The sequence below is a fragment of the Sorex fumeus genome, unplaced genomic scaffold, assembly GCF_029834395.1.
Source record: "Sorex fumeus unplaced genomic scaffold, SorFum_2.1 ptg000030l, whole genome shotgun sequence".
Taxonomy (NCBI): Eukaryota; Metazoa; Chordata; class Mammalia; order Eulipotyphla; family Soricidae; genus Sorex; species Sorex fumeus.
The window spans coordinates 29,374,707-29,389,140 of record NW_026606087.1 but is presented as its reverse complement, the minus strand read 5'-3'; the positions used below and the strand labels follow the sequence as shown (position 1 = coordinate 29,389,140).

Here is a 14,434-nt window from a genome sequence, read left to right as displayed (position 1 = left end):
GGTCCCATTGTTCATTGATTTCCTTGAGTGGGCACCAGTAACGTCTCCACTGTGAGACTTGTTACTGTTTTAGGCATATCGATTACAGCATGGGTAGCTTGAAAGGCTCTGCTGTGTGGGCGGGATACTCTCAGTAGCTTGCCAGGCTATCCGAGAGGGTATCTGTCTGAACCCGGGTTGGCTGTGTGCAAGGCAAATGCCCTACCTGCTGTGCTATCACTCCAGCCCGTACATAGACAAATAGATATAAAATATATATGAGTATATAAACATGTTTATAAAGAACACAAAATGAAAGCTTTTTAATAAATTTCCATAAATTAAGTGTGTTTTTATGTAATTTATCCATAGATAAAGTGGCATATTAATTCAATGTAGACTGATAATTTAAAGAGCCATATAGTACTCCCTAGAATAACCACTGAAAGTGCAAAAATATATAGTAATATTATCACTAGAAATAAAATAATGTACTGTTCATATTGCTATATCCAAAGTAAGACATGAAAAGGGGTTTTAAATATATATACATGATGGAATAAAAACACAGCAAAATTTTATTCTTGTATTCAACAATATTAATAATTAATTAAGTAAAAATATACAATATACAAAGAACTCCAGTTAAAAACAGAATTATTTGGTGGGAAATGGGCACTGGTGGAGGGATGGGTATTTGATCATTGTATAATTGAAACCCAAGCACAAAACTTTGTAAGTCTAGAACTGTATCTCATGATGTCTCACTAATAAAAATTTTAAAAAAATAAAAGTAAGTAAATAAATAAAAAGAATTACTGGATTAGATAAAGAAGGCCCTCCTACATGCTATTTCCAAAAAAAATTAAATTCAAATAATATGTCAATAATATAACCATAGAATACAAATGTTGTTAATAGAGTAACCAAAGAATGTGAAAAAGATAAATCATGTAAGTAAATGGAATCGTAAAAATAATTATATTAATATTAGAAAAAGTAAATTTAAATACAAAAATCTCTTGCCAGAGTAGTAATGTCCATTCTTTGAAGATCAAGGTAAATTTTATTTTATTATTAAAATTTTAGTACAAGCAGGTAGGGCATTTGCCTTGCACGCAGCCAACCCGGGTTTAATTCCCAGCATTCTATATGGTTCCCTGAGTACCGCCAGGAGTAATTCCGGAGTGCATGAGTCAGGAGTGACCCTTGAGCATTGTTGGGTGTGACCCAAAAAAGAAAAAAGGAATAGCCCATAAGGAGCACTGGCTGTGGCCTGAAACCGCAAAAATAAAATTTTATTATTACAACATGTGACTTACCAAGTTGTTCAAAATGCACCTATTTCAGGCATGAAATGTTCCAACACCACTGGTCGAGGGATGGGTGTTTTATTATTGAGTGATTGAAACTCAAACATGAAAGGTTGTAACTGTATCTCATGGTGATTCCATTAAAAAAAAAAAAGAAATGTTACAACACCAATCCCATGACCAGTGTTACCTTCCCTTCACTGATGGGTTTAGTTTCCCACCCATCACCCCAGTTTGTCTTCTTGCAGGAACACATAATTTTTTTCATATTGTGTGTCACAATACAAAACAAATGGAATTATCAATAAAATGTCATTATTATTGCATATTAATAGTAATGTAGTTTTAATTATTATTTATTAATATTCTTACATAACAATAAAATGGTGCTACTGAAGTCACTGAGTATTTACTGGGCTGGTTGAATGAGGTTGAGCCTTGTGTGTTATTGTTTACACCCATTGAGCTTTGTGGGCTTCTATGCAACTTTCCATAAGATTTGATGTGAGCCTACTGTTCTGACTGTACTATGCCATTTGAAGGGGTCATATGCCTGTGTACACAGCTTTGTGGTTCAGGAGCAATGGAGTTGGACTGATGAGGTTGACTTGGTGCATTTCAGTTGTGGAGTGGGGTCATTTCTCTGTCAGATGGTGTCTTATGTGGCTGAAGGCTGCTGAGCCTTCAGGCAGAAAGGGGAATCTGCTTGTTCCCATTCCAAAAAGGTCCCAGAGTTATCAGAAGACCAATCTACCTGGGAATATATGGCACCATCATCTTCTTTTTGAGTTGTGGAGCTGGGGGAGAAATTTTAATATCTTCAATTCATTGGTGATAAGTTACTAAAAAAGATTTTTTTAAAAAAAATAAAAAATGAAACAACTCTCTGAATGTGAGAAGCATTATAAAATATACTTTCCTGTTCTATTGTTAAATAATTTTATGTAGTCTGTATCACATTGCCTCAAAGATTATTCTTATATGCTTCTTTGATATAAATGCTATTTTGCTTGTAATCCCTTTTTCTGGAAACTTCCTATTCCTCCCTTAGGAAATAATCCATGACTTAAGTAAATTTTATACATATCTCATGGTGGTTCACATAATATTTAACTATTTATTGGATAGTCATTATTTATATATATATCAAACTCTTCTAGACAAAGGAGATAAAACAGTGAATTATGCTAGGAGATAGATGGAAAATATAAAACAAGCAAATAAATATGGAATGTAACAGTGATATATGCAATAGAAAAATAAACCAAATTTATAGATGTATTTGAAGAATGGTAAAGTATGACATCTCTATAAAGATGTCACTTTTGCAGCCATGGAGAAAATTAGGTAATGTTTCCAAATACCTCAGAGATCACCCATGGTAAAGTTATGTGCAAAATTACATCCTTACTAAGTATGTGAAATCTGCAAGGTAAGAAACTGCCATAGTGGAATGAGAGAGGGAGAGTTAATCAGTAGAGGAAGCCAAAGAGGTGATGGGGTGCTACCTTACATAGAATTGTGAATAGAATGCTTTGTTGACTTAAAATTTTTTTCTGGGACTATAGTGTGAAAAGTGTAGGTCATTTTTGAAAGAAATAAAAGAGTACACCAGGATATTTTAAAATAGTCCTGTCTATAAAGAAAATAATGTCACACATGAATCTCACAACCAAACAGCTCGCTGCAGAGATGCCTCCAGACTTTGCAATAGGCCACTTTTGTCAGGCCCTGATGGGACTCCGAGATGATGGGAGCAGGTCCTGTCCCTCCACCCGGTCCCTAGGAATTCTGGCAGCCGCCATCTTCTAGAACCCAACAAAAAGTCCAGGTATGCGGGAACAGTAGTGTCAAACGCCAGGCCTCATGGGACAGGGGAGGATCCAGATCTTTTCTTGCCCCTGCCCTGATGGGACTCTGAGATGATGCCCACAAACTTCCCCCGGCTACTTAGTAAGCTCCTACACGACCATGATCCAGAGACACACACATGAATCTCGGAATGGAGCAGCTCGATGCAGAGATCTCTCCAGACTCCATTAAAATTTTATAATTCCTAGAGCCCATGGCCACAAGAGTGGCCGCATGACATTATATGCTATCCATAACGTGCAATACAAAACAAATTGTCTAGCATTGCCTTTTTGGCAGATGGTAGTGGGACTGGTATCAAAATATTGAATGTACTCATGGTAGATAGAGAGTATTGTGGAAATTGTCTGCCATACAGGCAGGGGAAAGGTTGGAATGGGGCGGGGGTGCTGGGGATTTTGTTGGTTGAAAATATGCACTGGTGAAGGGGTGGGTGATTGATCATTGCATGACCAAAACTCAGATATGAAAGCTTTGTAACTGTATCTCACGGTGAATCAATAAAAAGGGGAAAAAGAAAAACAAAAAGAAAATAATGTATGACTTAAAGCACTATACAGATTCGATGCAATTTGCTTTAGAATTCTGATGACATAATTAAGGAATTAGAACACTTCTTGAATTTGTATAAAGGCCAAAATCCCTGCAAATAGCCAAGGTCATCTAAAAAGGGGGGAAGGAGAATTTCTGACACATCACGTTTCCTGACCTTAAACAATAATTATAGAACTATATTAATTCAAATAGCAAGGTAGTGGGGCAAGAATAGACTGACAGACCAATGCATCAGAATTAAGATTCTAGTGACTAAATGCTCAGATTATGGAGAATTAATCTATCAAAAGAAACTGGTGCATGACGTAGAGCAAAAAAATTTTCTTTACCCAAACCATTCTGGGAAAACTTTGTAACCGCTGTAAAAAAGGAAAATAAAAATATATTGAACATACTATATCTTACACCATAGCCCAAAATTAATTCAAAATGAACCAAAAATCTTGAGATTAGACCATAAACCATAAAATTCATTTGGAAAAACATATGCCTCTCAGGATCTAGGTATAAACGGAGTCTTCAGTGATCTGACCCCACTGGCAGAGATAACAAAAACAAAAGTAATCAGGTGGGACTATACAAAGTTGAAAGGTTTCTGTGTGGTAAAAGAAACTCATGCTAAAATTAAAAGGCAACCAACTAACTTTGCACAATAAGGAGCTAACATCCAAAATCTATAAAGCACTCACAAAGTTCACCTCCAACAGCAAATAAACAATAATCCTATCAAACATGAGGAAACATAGTGAATAGACACCCCCCATGAAGAAGGTATATAGATAACCTATAAATATTTGAAAAAAAAGTGCTCGTGACCGCTTAGTACCAGGGAAACCCAAATCAAAACATTGGGGCATCGCCACACACCAGTCAGTAAGAAAGGCATATGTTAAAATAAATTGAACAAAAGTGTAGGCAAGGAAGAAACCCTAATTTCTCTGCTTATGGGAATATCACTTGGTCCAGCCTTTAAGGTATTCAATATAAAGATTTATCAATAAAATAGTGATGGAGCTCCCATTTGAACCAGAAATTCCACTTCTAGGTATCTACCCCCCTAAACACAAACTATTCATTTCCAAAATGTTTGTGTACAACTATGTTCATTGCAGTTTTTAATACCATAGCCAAACCAAAATTTCCAAAATAGATGAGTTGATGAAGAGTTTGTGAGATATATATACACATATGTATATATATGTATATATAATGAAATACTGTGCAGCCAGAAGAACAAAGTCATGCAAACAAAGTTTTCTGTACTTTGGATGGAATTGGGGGATGTCATGCTGAGCAAGAATACAGGATGGTATCATTCATCTTGTGATATGTAGAGAAACAAAGCAAGGAGATGTACAAGACTAATTGTTAATGAACCTTGGATCCTTGGATACTGGAATGCAAGTCTGCAGCTATCAGGTTTGGGGGGTAGGAGGAACACCTGGATCGACAGGATTATGGATGGAGGATCTGATCATCCTATGGGAGGAAATAGTAGACACCAAACCAAAGCTGTAAATTATAAAAGAATGGGAAGATTGGTGGATGGTAAGGAAACTCAGACCAGATGTAACATAGGGACAGGTGTGGACAGCCATGGACACCCTAAGCAGCAATTGTGTGTGGCAGTCTTAAACATCAGTATCTTAAACCTGAATCCGATTGTGACCCTCTTACCTAAACTACAATTTGAAAATAAACATAAAGAAAATAAAACAAGTGGTCAAAGCCAACAGAAAATGAGAACTGGTCTAAAGAACTGAGTTTCCACAGCAGGGAGTGAACAGATGGCAGACAGCCTGGCCGAGGGAGAGGTGTCAGAACACGGTGCATGGAGCAAAAAAAAGCTGTATAGAACTTTTGTTTTCCTGAGCAAGATGGAAAGAAATTGGAAGGGATCCTGAGCAGAAGAGTAACGTTATTTAAAATACTCTATAGTATCACTCTAGCTGCCGTGTGCACAATAAACTTCTTATTCCTTAGGTAGGAAAAAGTGTAGTTATTCAAGGCCACACCTGGTGATTCTCTCTACTTACCCCTCGGACTCCACTCCAGGGTCACTGTTGGCTGTGCTCAGGGGACCTTATGTGGCACCAGGCATTGAGCCTGGGTCCAGTTTTGTGCAAGGCAAACACCCCGCCTACTGGACTCTCACTCCAGCTCCAGTATTTGTTTATAATTTAAATAAATTTATTTATTTATAAGTTATTTCTAACCTATACTATCATTCCTATTATATTTTGATAAGATCTTCAATTTGATTATCACCAAGATGACCGAATGCTGTTTCCTAGTTGTTGTTTGTGTTTTATTTCAGTTTCTAGTTCTGTCTCTATGTTCTATGATAAGGCAGGCAATAGAAATGTTTTTAACTTGTAATCTTATAATTTTAACTTTCCTCCTTGATATAATTTATCTTTCTTAATTGGCTGGAGCTATAGCACAGCAGTAGGGCGTTTGCCTTGCACGCAGCCAACATGGCCGACCCGAGTTCGATTCCTCCGCCCCTCTCAGAGAGCCCGGCAAGCTACCGAGAGTATCTCACCCGCACCGCAGAGCCTGGCAAGCCGCCCGTGATGTATTTGATATGCCAAACACAGTAACAACAAAATCTCCAATGGAGACGTTACTGGGCCCGCTCGAGCAAATCGATGATCAACGGGAGGGCCTTTACCTTTACCTTTACCTTCTTAATTAACTTGAGAAAATTGCATCTTTAGACATTGGTTGAGACAGATGCAAACTGAAGAGATAGTTCGTTTGCTTTACGTGTTTGTCTTGCACTTGGCCTATCAAGTTAGATCTCTGGCACTGCATGAGTACCACTGGGTATAGCCCCAAAACAAAAATAAGAACCAAGAACCAAGCAGAATGAAAGAGAAAGAGAGAGAGAGAGAGGAGATCAGAGTTAAATGGAGTCCAGTTATTACAATTCAAAACGTGATTTAATAGACTAGAAGAAATGAGTTCTTGGTGAACCGTCTCAATGGAAAAACAGTTTCTCAGGCTCCAGCCCAGGGTTTTGAGGTCAGGATTTGTTTCTCACAAAATCTTTTGTTGAACTGTAAGCACATTAAAATTTAAGAATAGGTCTAAACAGTAAGAAATTAGCTAAATCATTTTGAAGGCAGTGAGGGCTGTGCCCAAAGAGTACATGGAAGTCACTAGGGAAACATCTGATGTTGAGATGCTTGTAGATAACCAGTGCTACATCCAGTGTTACCAAAGTGGAGACATGCAGTAACAGGGGTTGAAGTACAGGCATTAAACACATAAGGCATATGCTTCCTCCTCTATTTTTTTAAAAAAAATATGGTGTGCTCCTCATAAACATTTTCCAGGACTTTAAATGTTGAAAAAAAATTGACCATAAAGACATTTTATGGACTGGAAAGGTAGCTCAGTGGATTAAGTGCATGCTTCTCCTGGCTCTGCATGTGATCCCTCAAGTCCCTCCAGGAATGACAACCAAGCCCAGAGTCCTGAATAGCACCTTCAGGTATGGACCAAAATAAAAACAAAACCCCAATAATGTTTTAATTATTGTTAATTTCTTAAGAAAAGGAAATGTAACTATGAAATAAATGAAAATAGAATACACTTATATTGCTATAATCCAGAGATAATAGGTGACAAACTTGCTAGGTGTTTTAATGAAAGCTTTTATGTCAAACTGAAGAAAATATTTGATCCCAGTTTTTTATTCGTTAGGTTTAAATGGTCTGGACCATGACATAATTTTAGTAAAGAACAGCTGTTCAGAATACAAATACCCCAGTCAACCCTTTCTTTTTCTGGTAGACATAGATAAAACATACCTCCTAGGCAGAACTAAAAGCTAGAGAACAGAATGTGGAGAGGAGGAAGCCTTGTCAACTTATATTAAACACAAATGTCCCTATGTTTTTGAAAAATATGAATACTTTCAAGAAATATGAAATTTTCTTACCATGGAGATAAAGCTATTGTTCCTCCCCTTCCTTATTTCTTCCTACCTCATAGCTGACCTCTGCCAGCTTCTCAAAGTGGGTAATACTGCCCTCTGCAGGTAGTAGAAGATGGGGAGTAGATGATGAAGAGTGCAATTGTTCTTTTTAGTTTGATTTGGGCGCCACACCTGGCCCTACTCATAGCTTACTCCTGTCTCTAAACTTTAGGAATCACTCTTGGGATGCTCTGGGAACCATATGGGTTGCCGGGGATTGAACCAAGATCAGTGGCATTCAAGGCAAATTCCCTAAGGTGCGCCAGATGGTGCATCTGGGAATGTCAAGTTCTGTTGGCTGAAAGAAGTTAATTTCTAAGTGGTCATTAAGTTTCTTTTATTTTTCTGAAAAAAATGGGGGTGAGGGAAGTAGACCAAATAAGTTTGGGAATGTCTGCTCGACATTTATAAGGGAAGGGTCTTTTAAGAATATAAATTGTCTGAAAATTCATTGTCTGTCAGACAGTATTCTAAATATTTTATATAGTATAATTTTATTTAATCCTTAACAAAACTAAGTAGTAGAAAATATCACTATTTTTACATTGAGAATAATGAAACAGGAATAAAGATTTATTTATTTTCATTTGGTTTTTTAAAAATTTACATTCAAATTAAAATGTAATTTGACATGATCCTGTCTTTAAATGGTGGAGCTGGATTTTAAATCTAAGCAGTTGGTAACACCTTTGAGGATCTGTCTCAGATAAATACACATTTACTTAAACATATTTCTTTGATATGACTTGAGAATTGTTTAAAATCCCCATTATCAAATGCATAATTTATTGCTACTGTTAACAAGTCTTTCTTTTTTGGACATGAAATGTGCTTGACATACTGCTGCCTTCCTTGTCTTCTTGCAATCCTTGAATGCTGCTTTGTATTTAGTTTCTGGACTTGGAATGATTATTTGTCAGTTGAAATACCTGCTGCTGCTATAGATTCAGAAGCTTTGTATTGTAAAATTGGTATCTGCTGGTACTTATATCTCTTTTACGACAGTTTGACCCTTCTGTTAAAGTTGACTATTTAGTCTCCAGGAGTTATCTATCAGTGAAAGAAATGTTAATTTAATAAATGTCACTGTCACTGTCCTCCCGTTGTTCATCAATTTTCTTGAGCGGAAACCAGTAACAATAAGTCTCCATTGTGAGAGACTTATTGTTACTATTTTTGGCATATCAAATACATCAGGGGTAGCTTGCCAGGCTTTGCCATGTGGGTAGAATACTCTTGGTAGCTTGCTGGGCTCTCCGAGAGAGGCAGAGGAATCAAACCCAGATTGGCCACATGCAAGGCAAACGCCCTACCCTCTATGCTATGAGTCCAGCCCATAATAAATGCAGTAAATTGAATTCAGCATTGTATTAGTAGCACAGCTTTATATGTATGATAGCTTTGTTTTATTTTTGGATCATACTCATTGGTACTCAGGCTTACACCTGGGTAGATGCTCAAGGATCACTCTGGAAAGCTTAGGGGACCATGTGTGGTGCCAGGGATTGAATTTTGGTTGGCTGTGTGCAAGGCAAGTTTCTTACTAGATATAGCTGTGCTATCATTCTTGCCCTTACATATAATAGTTTTATTTATTTTCTGTTTCTAGAAGAAATACAGGAGAAGAGCAAAGAATGCAATCTCTGGAGTTAGATTACCCAAGTTCAAAACCTTATTTCACCCTATTACAATCTGTTTATGAAAAATAGTCTTGAAAGCTATAAAATTCATGGTTCTTTATTTTCTATTTATACTTTTGGGGATCATTTTATTATTTAAAACTACTTTATTAAACCACATGAATATTAAATGATATATTACAAATAAATAGTTAGAAAAATAATTGGTATAAAAGAAGCTCAGAATATTAGCTACCATCAAGAAACTCTCCCTCTTTAAACCACAAATTAAAGAAAAGTAATATTCACTATATATACACAGTGCTTAGAAGAGTCAGTACTCCAGTCATTTTTGTTTGTTTGGGGGCTATATTCTGCAGTGCTCTGTCTTCATGGGTCACTGATGGTGCTCTGGAGACCATATACAATGCTAGGGATTAAATTCTGGTCAATAGTAAGTAAAGCACACACCTTAACCCCTATCCTATCTCTTTGACCCCTAAAAATATTTTGAATAGCTGGATGAATGACGCAGTATGTGACCGTGTTTCCAAATAGGTATGTGAATTAGTGATCGTTATTTAGCTTATTTGAGATAATAATATGAAGGAGAACACTAGAGCCCAGTGTCTAGTTAGTTATGTTTTGGTCAAATTCTGGGCCTCCAGCATGCAAGGAATGTTACCCAAAAAATTGGGTAATAGAGCTGCCATCTTGCGTCCCCGCGTGTGTGTGCCTAATCTCAGCTGGTCTGCCGAAACCCCCTGAGCGCCAACCCTTAGTCCCCAGTGCGGACCCATTTCCGTTCTAACAAGATGAAAGAAATGATGAACCAAGAAAAGCTCACCAAACTGCAAGCCCAAGTGCGCATTGGTGGGAAAGGAACTGCTCGCAGAAATAAGAAGGTGGTTCATAGAACAGCTACAGCAGACGATAAGAAACTTCAGTTCTCCTTAAAGAAGTTGTGCGTAAATAGTATCTCTGGCATTGAAGAGGTGAGTATGTTCACAAAGCAAGGAACAGTGATCCACTTTAATAACCCTAAAGTTCAAGCATCCCTGGCAGCGAACACTTTCACCATTGCAGGCCATGCTGAGACAAAGCAGCTGACAGAAATGCTTCCCAGTATCTTAAACCAACTTGGTGCAGACAGTCTGACTAGTTTAAGGAGACTGGCTGAAGCTCTGCCTAAACAACTGGTGGATGGAAAAGCACCACTTGCAACTGGAGAGGATGATGATGATGATGAAGTTCCAGATCTTGTAGAGAATTTTGATGAGGCTTCCAAGAATGAAGCAAACTGAATTGAGTCAGCTTCTGAAGAAGATAAAACTTGAAGAAGTTACTGGGAGCTGCTATTTTATTATGACTGCTTTTTAAAATTTCTTTCAAGGATCTAATAAGATCTAGATCTAATATTTTTAAGCTCAAGCCCCTTGGACACTGAAGCTCTTTTCAGTTTTTGCTTATATACAAGTCATTCTTTGCAGCTAATTAAGCTGAAGAAACTTGAGAATAAAGTTTGAAACAAAGGTCAATAAAGTTCTTTGCCTAGTAAAAAAAAATAGGTAATAGTGCAAACTTGTTAAAATCCGTGTTCACTTAAAATTCTGTTTGCATGAGGAGATCCTATCTATGCTGTGTACTAGACTGATTTAGCACCATTTTTAAAAAAATGGATTTTCAATTTTTATTGAATATTAAATCATCTCAATTTTTCCCATAAGGTTGCTAAACATGAATCTAACTTAATTCTTAAAATCCTTAAAACTGAAGGGGATTAATTTGTTTAAAAGAAACATTGACAGGCGGGACAGGACTGTGCGGGGACCTCAACGCATGAAACTCTGCTAGTGCTCCCACCCACAGGTTAGAACTAAGGAGGGCCTGGTCTCCCCAGTCATACTATCCCTGATTCATTTCCAAAGAGGCCCCTAATAGTTACATAGGAATACCAAATGGAAGGGAATATTCCTGAAGGGGAAAGGAGAAGTCACCACCCCCAGACTGCCACAGCATTATGGGAAAACAGTGCAAGAAACCCATCATAAGGAATGGAGGAAGATAGGCACCCTGAAGCCTCAACAAGAAATATCCACATACAAAATCTATCTGATAAAAAATTTAGAGATGAAATGGTGAGGATGTCCAATGAACTCAAAGAGACAGTGGAACGGACATCTAATAAAATACAGGAGAATATGAGAAAAACAGTGGAATAGACAGCTAATAAAATACAGAAGGAAAAGAAAACTACAAACAGAAGTATCCATTAGTAAAAAAAAATTGATAGATGAAATGAAAAACTCAATGACTGTCCTCAATAGTAGAGTGACAACAGTTGAAGACAGAATCAGTGAGCTTGAAGATGAGCTGCAGAAAGCATACAGGAAGCAGAAAATGGAAAAAGACCTCAAAATAGCTCAAATGTGTACAAGAGAACTATGGAATGAATTAAAGAGGAACAGCATAAGAATTATTGGGGTCCCAGAGGAAGAGGGAGGCAATCCCAATCAGGTAGTGAAATTAAAAGATGTTGTTGCTTAAAGTTCCCAGAGCTAGAGAATGCAGGCATTTAGAACCAAGAAACCCAAAGGGTATCAGTTAAAAGAGACCCCAATAAAACAGACTCCAAGACATATCCTAATCGGAACAATGAATACCATAGAGATACAATACTTAAAGTAGCAAGATAAAAGAAGGAAATTACACACAAAGGAATATCTCTTAGATTTAAAACAGATCTATCACATGAAACTCTCTAGTCCCAGAGGGCAATGATCAGATATAGCCAAACAACTTAATGAAATGCAGCCTTCATCAAGAATATTTTACTTGCTAGAGATATTCATTCAGATTTGAAGAAATGATGCACAACTTTATGGATAAATAACAGCTTGAGGAATGTCACAGACTGAAAACCAACTTTCAGAGTACTGAAGGGGCTACTGTAAGGCAAGACAAAACCCACAGACACAACAAACTTCTACTGAAATATGGCACAAAAACCCCATGACAATAATCTCTGTCAATATCAGGGGACTAAATGCACAAATTAAGAGCAAAGAGTGGCAAAAAAAAGCCCAGGCCTAGATGGATTCACAAGGAAATTCTTACAAACCTTTAAAGAGGATCTACTACAAATACTTTTCAGACTTTTCCAGGAAGTTGAAGAAACAGAAACACTCCCATAAAGAAACATTCCAAACAGTTTCTATGAGGCAAATATCATTTTGATACCAAAAGCAGACAGACAAAGGAACCACACAAAAAAGAAAGTTACAGGCCAATATCCCTGATAAATACAGATGCAAAGATCTTCAAAAATAGTAGGAAATAGAATCCAACAATTCATCAAAAAGATCATGTACCATTACCCAATAGGATTCATCCCAGACATGGAAGGATAGTTTAACATTCTCAAGTCAGTCAACATAATGAACCATATCAATAAAAAAAAGATTAAAAACTATCTGATCATAACAGTAGATGTGAAAAAAGCATTTGACAAATCCAGTATCCATTCATGATAAAAAAAAAAACTCTCAACAAATGGGAGTTGAAAGAACATTCCTCAATATAGTCAATATAGTTAAAGCCATCCTATGACAAGCCCAGAGCAAAAATTATACTCAATGGGAAACAAAACTAAAAGCCGTCCTTCTAAGATCAGGCATAAGACAAGGTTGCCTGCTCTCTCCACTTCTATTCAATATAGTACTGGAAATACTTGCCATAGCACTTAGGTAAGAGAAAAAAATGTCAAGTGCATCCAGACAGGAAAGGACGAAGTCAGCCTCTCACTATTTGCAGATGACATGATACTGTACTTTAGAAAATCCTATAGATTCTACCAAAAAGCTCCTAGAAATAATAAAATTGCATAGTAAAGTGGCATGTTACAAAATCAATACTGAAAAATCCATGGCTTTTATACATATAAATAGTTAAGAAGGAAGAAATATTAAAACAACAACAACAGAAAAAAAGTTCACAATTTTGTCTCAGAAAATCAAGTTTCTTCGAATGAGCTTAATGAAGGATCTATACAAAGAAAACTACAAACACTTCTTCAAGAAGTAGGACAAGAGGAACTGGAGACACATCCATTGCTCATGATTGGGAGAATTATTGTCAAACTGGCAATACTTCCCAAAGCTTTATACAGATTCAATGCAGTCCCTATAATGATACCCATGACATATTTCAAGGAGATAGACCAAACACTTCTGAAATTCATATGGAACAATAAATGCACACGAATAACTAAAGCAATCTTTGGGAAAAAAAGATGATTGGAAGTATTACGTTTCCCAATTTCAAACTGTGCTACAAAGTGGTAGTAATTAAAACAATAGTTTTTGAATAAAGAAAGACTGCAGACAAAAAACAGAGTTCAATACCCTGGCATGGGCCGGAGCAATAGCACAGCAGGTAGGGCATTTGCCTTGCACGCGGCCAACCGGGGTTCGATTTCTCCACCTCTCTTGAAGAGCCCGGCAAGCTACTGGGAGTATCTTGCCCACACAGCAAAGCCTGGCAAGCTACCTGTGATGTATTTGACATGCCAAAAACAGTAACAACAAGCCTCACAATTTGTTGTGATACATTACTGGTGTCCGCTCGAGCAAATCGATGAACAACAGGAAGACAGTGCTACAGTGCTACCCTGGCACATTTCCTCAAATATATGATAATTTAATCTTTAATAAAGAGCAAGAAGTAAGAAGTGAATCAAGGAAAGCCTCTTTAACAAGTGGTCCTTGGAAAACCTGGTAGCTGCATGTAAAAATAAATTAATTCAGCCCTTGATCTAATGCCTTGCACAAAAGTCAGATCAAAATGGATTAAAGATTTCAATATCACAGCTTAATCCATAAAATACATGAAGGAAAATGTAGGGAAAACTCTCCATGACACTGAAGCTAAAGACAGATATAGAATGACCGCTTTCATTTTTGGTGTGTAAAGAAACAAAGCAAAGGAATAAATGGTATCTAATGACAGCGTTCCTGATTCTTTATGGTCGACGGAGGTCAGAATTCCGGATTCTTTCTCTCACTTGAGTGAAGCGTGATACTCCAAGCATAGCTCTATCAATTTCTCTTTGG

At 37.1% G+C, this 14,434-nt stretch overlaps 2 protein-coding genes across 2 annotated transcripts in view; both read left to right on the top strand.

Annotated features, from left to right (window-relative positions):
- LOC130025504 (disks large 1 tumor suppressor protein-like) overlaps positions 1-14,434 on the top strand; it is a 590,309-nt gene that overhangs the window by 422,927 nt on the left and 152,948 nt on the right. The gene's annotated exons all lie outside the window — the stretch shown is intronic.
- LOC130025081 (transcription factor BTF3-like) lies at positions 10,036-10,877 on the top strand. The gene has a single exon (XM_056115972.1). It carries the CDS (start codon positions 10,139-10,141, stop codon positions 10,625-10,627), a length of 489 nt encoding a protein of 162 aa, XP_055971947.1. The 5' UTR covers positions 10,036-10,138; the 3' UTR covers positions 10,628-10,877.

Excerpts from the sequence above, each read along its gene's own strand:
- LOC130025081 (XM_056115972.1), top strand. The coding sequence starts at position 10,139 with ATGAAAGAAATGATGAACCAAGAAAAGCTCACCAAACTGCAAGCCCAA.